We start from the raw sequence: 13,575 nt of genomic DNA, 5'->3' as shown, positions 1-13,575 counted from the left end.
TCTATGGCTGGGCTTATGAAAATAATTTATAACATATTAATTAATAGTTGTGACATTTTCACATGTTAATATTTAACTGGTGCATACCTCTCCAATTCAACCTTGAGTTCCATCTCACGTTGCCCCACAGCAACAGCCAGTCTTCCCCATTCATTGTCCAAGTTATGCAGTTCAAAGCCTGAAGGCAGCTTAATTTTTCCAGCCAGTGCCCATTTCTAGGGAAAAGGGGAAGGGGAGAATGAAACCAAAGGATGGAATGAAATAATGCATAATTATTAACTGTTTATTTCACCACTTTTCATCAGTATAGATGTGTATTTTATTCAAATCCCCAATCGATATCCATTTTATTTATCAGCCAAAGTAGTTCAATTGAATGTTGTGTGACTTGAGCTGCAAACACACAGCTCATTTTTTGGCACAGGTTCGGCCTCACCTCCAGAGACGCAGAAAGCATCTGCAGTCGAGCCTTCTCATTCTCCTTTTGTGGAAGGTCCAAGTCTTTAAAGTGAAGGTACTCTGTGTACATGGTCTGTTCCAAAAAGAGATACACAAGGCAAGGTGGATAAGTAAATAATAATAATAACAATAATAATATTGATAATCTATACTACAAACTATAAAGCATGAATGGTGTCGCAGTGTTTGTTTCTTCTTTAACTAAAGCACTTTTTTGATGGAGACCGAGCTTTCTGACATTGAGCTGAACATTGCGGTCCAAAATGCCTTGGTAATCTCTTGATTTCATGATGCCATGCACACACCAGAGGCAGCACATCAACTCCAAAACATCACTGAACCTCCTCCATGTTTGACTGTATGGAAGGTGTTCTTTTCTTTGAAGGCTTCATTTTGTTTTCTGTAAACATAGAGATGATGTGCTTTACAAAAGTTTCTAATTTGGTCTAATCTATCTACAAGACATTCTCCGAGAAGGATTTTGGCTTGTTCACGTGTGTTTTGGGAAATGCCAGTCGGGCTTTCTTATGTCTCTCTCTCAGCAGTGGGGTCCTCCTGGGTCTCCTACCATAGAACCCCCTTTCATTGAGTTGGCGACGGATGGTGCGAGTTGAACTATCATACCTTGTGTCTGAAGCTCAGCTTGAATCTGTATGGCAGTTGATCGAGGTGCTTTCTCCACTATTCGAACAATGCTTTGCTGCAATCTTCAATCAAGTTTTCTCTTGCAGCCACGTCCAGGGAGGTTGGCTACAATGCCATGTCCTTAAACTTCCTGATAACATTGCGTATGATGGATACAGGAACATCAAGGTCTCTGGAGATGGTCTTGTAGCCTTGAGATTGTCCATGCTGGGTTACAATCTTGTGTATGACCTCCGACAATTCTTTGGTTTTCTTTCTTTTCTCCATGCTCATTGAGGTGCACACAGTGACACAAAAAAGCAGAATGACTCCTTTTCTCCATTCAAACTTGTTGAATGAGTGATTTTTATATTGCAGGCTCCTGCAACTCACCACAGGTGAGTTCAATTCCAAAGTAAAGGAGAATCACCTGCTTGAAATCTAATTCTTTCTCACAACTTCTAAAAAGTGCCAATAATATTGTCCGGGCCATTTTAGGATTTCTGTGTGGAATAAACTAGGATTTAGCGATTTTTTCAGCTTTTTTTGTTTTGTTCCACTGCAAACCAAAGAAATACATTTGTGGATGCCAAAATATTTTTTAATTTCAACAATTTTCTGGAGGAAATGGTGCATTATTTGAAAACAGTGCAAGGGTGGCAATATTTTTGGCCACGACGTATGTTCCCCATGTCTGGAAACTAAAATGGCCTTTTGGAATTTGCTATAACATGGTTTGGTTTGGCAGCAATAAAAAAAAAAGATAGGGGCGATACCCCTGGCACTCATCTGGTAGAATAAACAGTACAGTACACTGACTAAAGGTATTTTAAACCAATTTCAATGGTTGCTAGAAGACAGGGCAGCATGTAGAATAATACTAACATAATCATAATACTTTAAACAAACAAACAAAAAAATACCTATTTTGGGGGGCAATCTCCCACCCTCCCCCAATCTCATATACCTCCTCAGACCCCAATTTTTCTAATGCCGTGAACAAACTTTGGTACAGCACAGGCGATGAAGGTTGTAGTCAAGTTTAATCGAAATCTTGTATGTGGTTTCAGAGAAGAAAGGAAATATCTATTTTGGGGGGGGGGGGGGTCAAACCTGAACCCACTTTAACCCCGGTAAACCCCCTTAGACCCTGATTTGTTTAATGCCGTGAACAAACTTTAGTCACAACACAACAAATACAATTTCCACCAAGTTTGGTCACAATCCCTTCAACGGTTTCAGAGAAGAAGTTGCCAGTGTTTACTGACGGACTGACGGACGGACAGACGACGCACCATCGCATAAGATCCCCTGAACTTCGTTCCAGGTGAGCTAAGAATTGAACGAAAATCATAAAAAGCTTCAATTTCCTGAACCGCTTCATTGATCGGCATGAAACTTTATAAAGTAATGTAACTGTTGTCAAGACGAATAAGTGTTTAAAATTTCAACATGGTTGGTTGTACGGTCTGGAAGCCAGAAGTCATTATTGTTGGAAGAAGAAGAAACTCTACATTTTTTCTTCTCAGGCCATGTGACTGATTGTGCATTGCAATTTTTTGGGTTTATTTTCTTTAAAAATCATTTTCTCTGCAATCGGACTGATTGACAGGAAATTTTCACCATAGGAGCACCTCCTCCTGTATAATTTTTTAATGGTAATTATGACATCATAGGTCACGTGGTCCAGGCGCATCTTGGAAAACCCGAAAAACTTTGCACCTCTATATCTCCAAAAGCGCTGTTTAGAAAAAAATGAGACATGGCTCATTGTAAAGAACTCTCCATGGAGAATAACCTTTGGTAATGGTGATGTCGTAGATGCCTCCATTATGATGTCATAATTTGACAAGTACAAAACTTCATCCAATCAGGATGATATTTCTTGAGCATCATCTATGGATAAATTGGAGAAAAAAATTAATAATAATGACGTCATGGGTCACGTGGTTCGGTGAAACTTTGAAATTGATCTATGTTTAACTTTATAATAAAGATAAAGTCCTTAAGGGGAACAAGTGTATAAAATTTCAACATGATTGTACGGTTGTACTGTCTGGAATGTGATGGGATCCTTACCAAGCTATGTTATCGTTGGTTGATTAAACCATGGATAGAAAGCTTCTCTTTGTAGATAAAATTAGAATCTGTGGCTAGTGTATCTATCATTGTTAAATTTACAAAAAATTATCTTTGCATAACATTAACTTTATATTCTATTAAGCTTTATGAGTCACATAAACAATTGCAAAACAAGGCAATAGACACATACATCAGCACATCCCAGATGGTACACCTAAACTAGATGTACCTTAAGTTCGTTGGGGTTGGCAGGCAATTTGTGGCTGTTAAACAGAAAGATGCACTGTTGAGCCCATGTCATAACAATATGGTACAACTCCTGGTACTCCACCCAGATCAGCTCCACCTCCTAGATGAAAGATGAAACATTTTAGAGAAAGATGGGAAAACCCCCGATTGGGGAAAAATTGGGGAAAGGTGAATGGGGAATACCGGTACGAAGATGTGCAAGAAATATAGTCCAATGAAAAACTAGAATGATGTGAAAGCAGCCTAGCGTGTCGCATTGTTAATAAATAATGGGTCACGAACATGATGGGAAGAACTTACATTGGTTTGGATGCCATTGTGCACATCAGGTAATTGAGGAATGGCATCATAGAGGGATGAGACGTAAGTGATGATTGACTTTTCATCAGGATTTGGAACATCAACATCTGCAAAGCCAGGTATATGAGAGAAAATGTTGACGCAGCATTAGAGATGAGCAGGAGGCAATTACCGCAAAATAACAATGGATAGATTCATAACTTGCTCGCAAAGTGCTGTTTGGGAGCTATCTAATTATTATGCAAAATTATGCAAAGTATGCAAATTATGCAAATCATGCACAATATGCAAAATGATAAAGCTCTATCACATCCGCAACCACCCCCATAATTCTTTATCTCCTCCCACATTTGCTCACCATACTATCTTCTACGCTACCCCCTTCTTTTACCTGCCCTCAATTTTAATTTTTCCCCCACCTCTTCCGCATGTAATTTATAGATGGCCTTTTATTATCTGTTGAACACAAGGTGTGGCATGTCAGACCACACCCTTAAATAGGGACTTCGATCTCGTTATCCCTCGAGATTAAGGTTATACTCACTTAGGTTTGAGATAAATATAATGATTAACCTATATTAACCTTTTGAATGATATCAACATTTCTTCAGTAGATCAATGTAGTTTATTTTAAAGCCTAGAAAACCAAATCAAATGCTATAAGCAGCTGCACAAGAACCAAATTAGTCAACATTGCTTTGGTTTCTCTTAAATGAAACCAATAAAGGCAAATAACAACAACAACAACCACAACAACAACAAAAACTGCACATATTCCCTTCAGACGGCAACCCGGCAGGGGGCCTCTTGAGACATATACGAACCCTAACAGCACTCAAACTCTAAAATATGTGTATATATATATATATATACAGCAACACACAGGCATTTTAAGGCCATTTTCCCTGCTAGAGCGGGGGTTAGCCATATTAAGGGTCGGCACATAAACCCAAATGCAAGGAGAGAGATAAATGGCAATAGATAAATAAACGGTGTGCAGAAAATGAACAATATTTAATTAAGAAGGCAAGGGTATAAGGTTTGGTTCTTTTAAAAGCACAGCAAATACAAAGTTAGAGCCAAAGACAAGATATTTGTTTGTTTGTGCATTTGTTATTCTTTCACAGCCGAGGCATAGCACCTGGAGACCCAAATATTTGGGTGTAGGTACTTTAGAATTGGAGCAAGGTTTTAAACTACCACAGGCTGGCCTTGAAGGCCGTTTTGAGGCCAAAGGTCGCTATAAAGTGTATATTGTGATGTGGGGTCAAGCAGTGCTACCACCGGCCCCCAGGCAAAGGTAAACACTATATGAAGTCAATAACTCTATACGATTTCAATGCACAATCTGACAACATGTGACGGAACCCCCACGTAGATTTTTGCCCCATGTAGCTCCAGGTACCTACACTAGTACTGAATAACCTATACATGTCTTAAAGCCAGTTCATCATGAATGTTTTTATTCTTAGTTATATTGACCCGAATGTGTGCACACAAACATACTTACACACACACACACACACACACACACACACACACACACACACACACACACACACACACACACACACACACACACACACACACACACACACACACACACACACACACACACACACACACATTGCAAAAGAGTAATGTAAAAAACATAAACACATATAAATGGGAAAAATATGTACACTATATTTATTTGCTAACTACTGCTGTAGTTTTTGTCTGTACTTGACCAAAGCTGGCATTCGTACTTAGGGACACATGGGGTGTGGGAAGGCGGATGGATGTCCTTGTTTGTTCAGTGTTCCAATCCAATATACCTAGGGGCCCTCAGGTGGTGTTCCTGACGAAGACTAAAACTATCACTGAATGTCATGAGGCTGTAATGCGCAGAGGTAGAAGCAGGCTGAAAGTAGCAAGGTGGTTAAACAGCCATTAAACAATTGGGATAAAAATGTTAATGGAATGTCAAAATATGAAAGCCTCATACTCCTGGCAAGGCACAAAGCCATAGAAAAGGTTCTAAAGCGATGAAACATGTCAGGTGTGACACCTCATTTTATGCATCTCTTTTGAGAATAACTCAGTAAGCTTATAACCTCTAAGCTGTCCAGCATGGGTTTGAATCCCATCCCAGCGATAACCTGCCATCCCGATGTTTCACTGGCAGGGTGAATCATCAATGTCCATGCAGTGCATGACTGGGCGCCACTTCTGCTGGAATTAGTTGGTGAACGTTTAAGAACCCACTGTGTCCTTTGCGAAGAGTATGCGAGCTATCGCCGGCACCATGGATAAATTACAAATTTCTGTCCTAACTGCTGCTGGAAAGATAATGGCAAACTACCCAGTATAACCCTTACCAAGAAATTGCTTCGGCAACACTGATGGTCCGTAACAGAGTATGGTACATTTGAATCAGATAATATATATCATATACAGTGTATATATATATATACATAATATATATATATATATATATATATATATATATATATATATGTATATATATATATATATATATATATATATATATATATATATATTCATATATATATACATATATACATATATACATATATACACTACATGACAAAAAGTATGCAGACACCCCTTCTAATTAGTGGATTCGGCTGTTTCAGCCACACCTATTTCTGACAGGTATATATAATCAAGCACACAGCCATGCAATCTCCATAGACAAACATTGGCAGTAGAATGGGCCATACTGAAGAGCTCAGTGACTTTCAACGTGGCACCGTCATAGGATGCCACATTTCCAACAAGTCAGTTCGTCAAATTTCTGCCCTGCTGGAGCTGCCCCGGTCAACTGTAAGTGCTGTTATTGTGAAGTGGAAACGTCTAGGAGAAACAACAGCTCAGCCGCAAAGTGGTAGGCCACACAAGCTCACAGAATGGGACCGCCGAGTGCTGAAGTGCGTAGCGGATAAACATCGTCTGTCCTCAGTTGCATCACTCCCTACCGAGTTCCAAACTGCCTCTGGAAGCAATGGCAGCACAACAACTGTTCGTCGGGATCTTCATGAAATCGGATTCCATGGCCAAGCAGCCACACACAAGCCTAAGATCACCATGCGCAATTCCAAGCATCGGCTGGAGTGGTGTAAAGCTCGCCACCATTGGACTCTGGAGCAGTGGAAACGCGTTCTCTTGAGTGATGAATCACGCTTCACCATCTGGCAGTCTGACGGACGAACTGGGTTTGGGGATGCCAGGAGAACGCTACCTGCCCGAATGCATAGTGCCAACTGTAAAGTTTGGTGGAGGAGGAATAATGGTCTGGGGCTGTTTTTCATGGTTCGGGCTGGGCCCTTTAGTTCCAGTGAAGGGAAATCTTAACGCTACAGCATACAATGACATTCTAGACGATTGTCTGCTCCCAACTTTGTGGCAACAGTTTGGGGAAGGCCCTTCCCTGTTTCAGCATGACAATGGCCCCCTGCACAAAGCAAGGTCCATACAGAAATGGTTCGTCGAGATCGGTGTGGAAGAACTTGACTGGCCTGCACAGAGCCCTGACCTCAACCCCATCGAACACCTTTGGGATGAATTGGAACGCCGACTGCGAGCCAGGCCTAATTGCTCAACATCAGCACCCGACCTCACTAATGATCTTGTGGCTGAATGGAAGCAAATCTCCGGAGCAATGTTCCAACATCGAGTGGAAAGCCTTCCCAGAAGAGTGGAGGCTGTTACAGCAGCAACGGGGGGACCAACTCCATATTAATGATTTTGGAATGAGATGTTGGATGTTTGGGTGTCCACATACTTTTGGTCATGTAGTGTATGTGTGTGTATCAGGAACACACACATCATCAACTAACGTCATGAAGTTTATGATATTGTAAACAATTAACCTTATTAGGATGTTAATACGACACAAAATAAATGCCAAAGAACATATTTCAACTCACAATGACAACATTACCTTCAGGATCTAACAGCCTAGTGACCCCCAACTGTCTCTCTGCCACTGTAAAGGCCTGGTGCAGGTTCTCGCGGTTTGATTGCATCATCACACGGTTCATATCAATAAGGTCTGACCTGGGAGAATGGAGTAAAGTTAAAACACAGCATAGACAAGCTCAGAAATGAGGGGTTATGCTAGCAGCTTGTGGGTGCCTTGTCAAAATTCTATTACAGCCTGGAGGATTGTAAATAGTGCTGTATACCTTGTATTGTGCAGCCATTTGCTTATACAAGCACCTGTTTTATGTAATCACTGTATTTCTCTTTTTTACTCCAAAGCATCAGACAACCCTTTTTGTGCATTCATAAAGGTCAACAGATGGGATTCTGGGAAATGACAAGTGTACTTGTAAACAAATGCATTGAAATATTGCGTCACTAAATTATAGAAGGCTCTGATATAGATGGGAAGAGAAAAGGCAGAGAGCTGGCAGGAAAGCTGAGAGGTGTGGTCTCTCCCCTGGTTTACCTAGCTTGGGTTTGAATCCCGGCCCAGCTATAAACGGTCACCCTGGTGTTTCACATGCAGGGAGATCAGGCATCAATGTGTGCGGCATCCATCAGATTGACGCTAAGCGGGAAGACCGGTCTCCCAGCACTGGTAGTCGGTGGCCATCAAATAACAACATTGTCTTTCACGAAGCGTGGTTGAGTTATCTGCAGCAACTTGAACAAATTACAAATTCCTGCCTAAACTTTGGGTAGCAGGTGGTGTGTGCTCCATACAATTATGGTACGATTTTAGTTTCCTATATTATAGATACGAGCATATTTCAGGTAAAATCTTCTTCTTAACAAAGTAGAAATATGTAAAAAGTTTATTTAAGGTCATGGAATGTACTTTCATGATCGAAAAATAAATACTATGTTGCTGCCACTTTTGCGCTTTTCCCAATTTTACAACAAATTACAAGTCAGATCACAAACCCCGGTCACCTAGCAAAAAATGATTTTTCACAAAGTCTACAAATATATTTCAAACATCACTGACTTTTGATTTTAAAAAATTTAACGATTAACTTTTCTTCTTTGAACTGGTGCCCGTGAGCCAGGGCACGCACCCACCTGTGCTGAGACGCAGCTCCCTGTCTTGCCTGACGCTCCAGACGAATAGGTCGACGAGACTCCAAACTCTCTCTTTCTGCCAGTAGACTCTTAGCATCAGGAGTGCGATCAAGGCACTGTGTGAATCTCACACGTGGCACAGGCTTTGATCGTGTTGTCAAGCTTGGGTACTCGTAGCATTCCATGTAAACATCCACAGCCTTTTTGGAGCCACTCACACCATGCCTGATGCTCTCCATATTCTCCTGGATTCAGTTCAAACAAAGATCCAATTGCTTCAAAGTCCAAATTATTTCTCAGTTCACGCATAAACAGAGAATCTGGAAGGTAGCCACTCCACATAGAATTTGGCGTTATGATCTTCTTTGAGACAACTGTTTCTTCATCCTACCCTTTGGTCTCTCCTTCCATTTGGGATGCTCTGCTCACCCTACGTCCTTCCTGAGAGACTACCCACTCGTTTTCTAAAGAACCGAGAGTCGTTACTCGTGCGACAATGTACCTCATAATCCGAAATGCACTAGTTTCTAGGCTGTCACACTCCACCTCCTGAATGCTAATTCACTTTAGTTTACCGAATAAAGACTTATTCTGACTTTGGCTGCCTCTTGCAGTTTAATGGCCTTTGGGTTAATCACCGTGGCAGCCGCAAGCACCGGCGTGCCCCAGAAATGGGTGGGACTTGACGACCTACCGCAACATAGCAGGGTGCCAACGTTATGCTGTGAATTTTGGCAGCAAAATATCTTAAATCTTAAATGCCATTTGTGAAAGGTGTTTTATTGAGAGAAGATATTTTTCTGCGGAAAAGGAAATAAACTTTAGCTTTGCACATTTTTTGTCAAAATACAGACGATAGAAAAGATTCATCCTGGGAACTTTCAATGAATGTTCTTAAAATTTAGTGGTAACTGGTGTGCCCGCACTGAACAAAGTCATGCTTCAGTGGCTTCATTGAAAAGCTCAGTGGGAGTCCCTCATAACTTACAGGATAAGACATTATTACGACCATAGCACTTTATTTTTAACTGAGATAGTGGAATGTAATGACCTTATGTATAAGTACTGAGGAAGTAAATATTCAAAGAGGTAGCCTTTAAATGTAACACCTCTGCTATTCGATGTGGGCAATTGCAACATATACTGGGTGCCTCAGAATTATGTTACCCATTTTGTGTTGTGTATGTTACCCAGAAACTCTCGTAGATGTCTGTCGTCCAATTTCAAAATGCCGAGACGCTACTAGTGGTCACTTTAAGCATTTGTCCGAATAACTTTGATACTCTGCTTCCCCCAGGCAAAGACGTTCCTGTCTTGAATCATTTTGGCCAATTTATAGATTAGCAAAAATGAGGTAACATAATTCTGAGACTCCCTGTAGTTTGCCAATACAGCACATCGCGAACAATATTTATTCTCAGGGTGAATGTGCTGCAGAATGCCTTGAGTTGTGCTGATGTACATGAGAATCAAGACTGTGGTCTTTTGTGGTTGAATTTCTGTGAACCACAATGCAATCCTCCTGAGGAAGAAGAATTTCTGTGAACCACAACGCAATCCTTCAGAGAAAGTAAAATTTCTGTGAACCACAACGACATCCTCTTAAGGAAGCAGAATTTCTGTGAATCACAACACAATCCTCTTGAGGAAGTAGAATTTCTGTGAACCCCAAGCCGACTCTCCAGAGGAAGTAGAATTTCTGTGAACCACAACAAGATACTCCGGAGGAAGTATAATTTTTGTGAACCACAATACGATCCTCCAGAGGAAGTAGAATTTCTGTGAACTACAACACGATCCTCCAGAGGAAATATTTCTTCTGTGAACCATGATGCGATCCTCCAGAGAAAGTAGAATTTCTGTGAACCACAACGCGATCCTCCTGAGAAAGTAGAATTTCTGTGAACCACGACGCGATCCTCCTGAGGAAGTAGAATTTCTGTGAACCACGACGCGATCCTCCAGAGGAAGTAGAATTTCTGTGAACCACGACGCGATCCTCCTGAGGAAGTAGAATTTCTGTGAACTACAACACGATCCTCCAGAGGAAATAGAACTTGTGTGAACCATGACGCGATCCTCCTGAGGAAGTAGAATTTCTGTGGACTACAACACAATCCTCCAGAGGAAGTAGAACTTCTGTGAACCACGACGCGATCCTCCTGAGGAAGTAGAACTTCTGTGAACCACAACGCGATCCTCCTGAGGAAGTAGAATTTCTGTGAACCACGATGCATTCCTCCAGAGGAAGTAGAACTTCTGTGAACCACGACGCGATCCTCCTGAGGAAGTAGAATTTCTGTGAACTACAACGCAATGCTCCTATGAAAGTGGAATTTTAAAATATTGAGTATTTTTCCATTTTAAAAATCGAAGAACCTTTGCAGCAATGTCAATGATGGTTTGCAAGTATTGTTCAAGACATGCCCTGATTGCTGGCAAAATAGCATTTGGTTTCAGGTATAATTTCCATTTGTACAACAATTATTGTAATTAATAACACAACCGACATATGGGAACTCATAATACTGAACTAATGAAAGGTCATGTGGATTACAATAAACCAAATCCAGTTTTGAAATGAATTGGAAATGAACAACCATGTCATGGCATGTTTACTCCTCAACACCAGAGAGTCGTAGTGGAAACCCAAAAAATTGGGTAGCAATCCAAAATTCCATCTCAAACAGCTGTCCGGAAAACAGCCCAGTTATCAAGTGTTTGCGTGATTTGGCTCTAAAATCAGCTTAATCTTTGCAGATACTTTTGCATTCCACTGCCCAGAAACAGTGTATCAGGCTGTGCAACAGGTGAAAAGGATAACAAGAAGCAGCTGGGTTTGAATACCATGGTGCCAGCTATGAATGGAAGGCCAAAGCTGCCTGTGGGCACAGTCTCAACGGTCACCCGAGCAGCTCGCTCCACTCTGCGCATTCTTCATCAGGGAGTGCCAGGATTGTCATGCTCTTTGAGGGCATTTAATTGAGCATAAAGCAAACGAGCAATGGGAGAGAATGGTAATGCAGGTTATAAGAAAGAAAGTGAAGGTAATGGTAGAGAAAGGTATGCAAGGGCAACTATGGTGTCTCACCTGTGACGGTGGATGACAGCATTGAAGAGTTTTCCATCACGCCAAGATGTTGTAAAGTTCTCACAACGAAGTCCTTGGTAACCATCTATCATTCGTCGCGACCACAAAAGCAGCTTCTCTTTGGCTGTCATGTCCTCAGACTGGCCCACCACATGTATATCAGAGATCTGTATGTGGTGGGGAAGGATATGGGAGGAAAAACATTATGGCCTATTCTGATCTACAAAAATCCTGTGAACATGCATACAATGAACATATCAAAAAGTTATCACAGGCCAATGAAGCATCTATACTTGCCTGCTCATCCATTGAAGTCTGAGTCAGGAAAATTATGGACTCGGCCATAGCCCGACCAGTAAGAGCTCCACAAAAAACGTTTTTGACACTAATACCATCACACTGACCCTCTGGTGAAGAAGAAAGATTAAATGACGACCGTTCTGAACTTACAGATGTAAGAAGTGTGATGGTACGGGGTTGTGGAACAACAGAAAGTACTGACTGTGGAGAGTCTTGACCTGCACTCAAAAATTCAAGGCATTCTGAGACAGAACAACCAACATCCTCACGATTCTGCGATGTGAAGATGCGAATAGGGTGCAGCCAGCTACTGCAGGGCTGATAATGAATTTCACTGAACTCTTCCTCATTTTGCTTCATCGTACTTCTCTGCCTATTCTTTCTTTTCCGAATCACTTTCATCTTTTGGTATGTCTGAGCAAAATTTGGAATCTCTGATGATGGGGTTATTCCATTACCATCATCAGCTGATTCCACATCCCCTTCCCAGCGAACTCCCGATGATGATGTCGATGAAGAATTTGCAGGAAAGCTTGAGGTGGCTGTGGAAGCCCCTTCGGGGCTTGCCTCACCACCCGTATTCCTTCCTTCTCCTAATGTTTCAGACCAATGCACGAAGACATTTGGCTCATCGCTGCCATCCGGTGATGCTCTTCCTGATGCAAGTGCAGTCTTCTGAGAAGTCCAAGTCAGGAAAGCTCGTCGACGACAAGATGCTGGAGGGGTCACAGGAGCTAGACTGCTTGCATGTGGTCCACCAATGTGCCATGATCGATCTTGCACACAGCTGCATGTGTTCCCCATTGTGAAGTTTACAAATCCTCCAGAAACAATAAAGAAATCAGCTATGATAAAAAGCAACTACGTCACCAGAATAACTTCATCACCATCATTCTTTCCTTCTGAAACCTAAAAGTAACGAGAAATTTTACGGTATACAACTCATCCGCTATGGAAGGCAGTGAATGCAAACAGTGGTAGCACTTCCTCGAGGCTCTTACTTTCCCACATTCTTCATGCCGGAACAAGCTTTTGTCTGCGGTTGGATTGCCGTAAAAATTCCGATCCCCACCCATTCATCATGGCCTTGCCCGCTTGTTGCAGATGCCATTTCAGATGTACAAAAGAGACAATATTGGGCAGACACAAGTGATTGAAAAAAAATGACACAGAGACAACCAAGACAACACAAAAAACAGGTGTGCACAAGAGTTTGTAGGCACAGTGAAGGGTTCAGGACTGCCACATGGTGAAAAAAAGCGAAAGAGATTGACAAATTTGCTTGAGGAATAGAAGCAAAGTGCGAACAAAAAATCTTAGAGATATTGGTATGCATCGCCAGCGGGCCAGTGGAAGGAAAGCGATTGGAACATAAAGATGTCTCGGCTTGCCTTGAACATACAAAGCTCGAAGCTTGA

General features: G+C 41.6%; 1 protein-coding gene across 7 annotated transcripts in view; it reads right to left on the bottom strand.

Moving 5' to 3' along the window:
* Positions 1-13,575, bottom strand: part of PLEC (plectin) — a 210,202-nt gene that overhangs the window by 57,511 nt on the left and 139,116 nt on the right. For 6 of the 7 annotated variants that reach the window (XM_078783364.1, XM_068124605.2, XM_078783365.1 and 3 more), the window contains 6 exons: positions 11,858-12,024; positions 7,661-7,776; positions 3,715-3,821; positions 3,395-3,514; positions 437-532; positions 88-215 (listed from right to left, as the gene is read on the bottom strand). In XM_078783364.1, the coding sequence (XP_078639490.1) occupies positions 88-215; positions 437-532; positions 3,395-3,514; positions 3,715-3,821; positions 7,661-7,776; positions 11,858-12,024 (734 nt within the window). Of the gene's footprint in view, positions 1-87; positions 216-436; positions 533-3,394; positions 3,515-3,714; positions 3,822-7,660; positions 7,777-8,766; positions 9,370-11,857; positions 12,025-13,575 lie in introns of those variants that run through there. The other variant, XM_078783366.1, reaches the window with a different exon arrangement.

Source organism: Myxine glutinosa, chromosome 8 (genome assembly GCF_964187855.1).
Source record: "Myxine glutinosa chromosome 8, kmMyxGlut1.1, whole genome shotgun sequence".
Classification (NCBI taxonomy): Eukaryota; Metazoa; Chordata; class Myxini; order Myxiniformes; family Myxinidae; genus Myxine; species Myxine glutinosa.
Note: the sequence above shows the minus strand (reverse complement) of the source record. Positions and strands in the feature narration are given on the sequence as shown.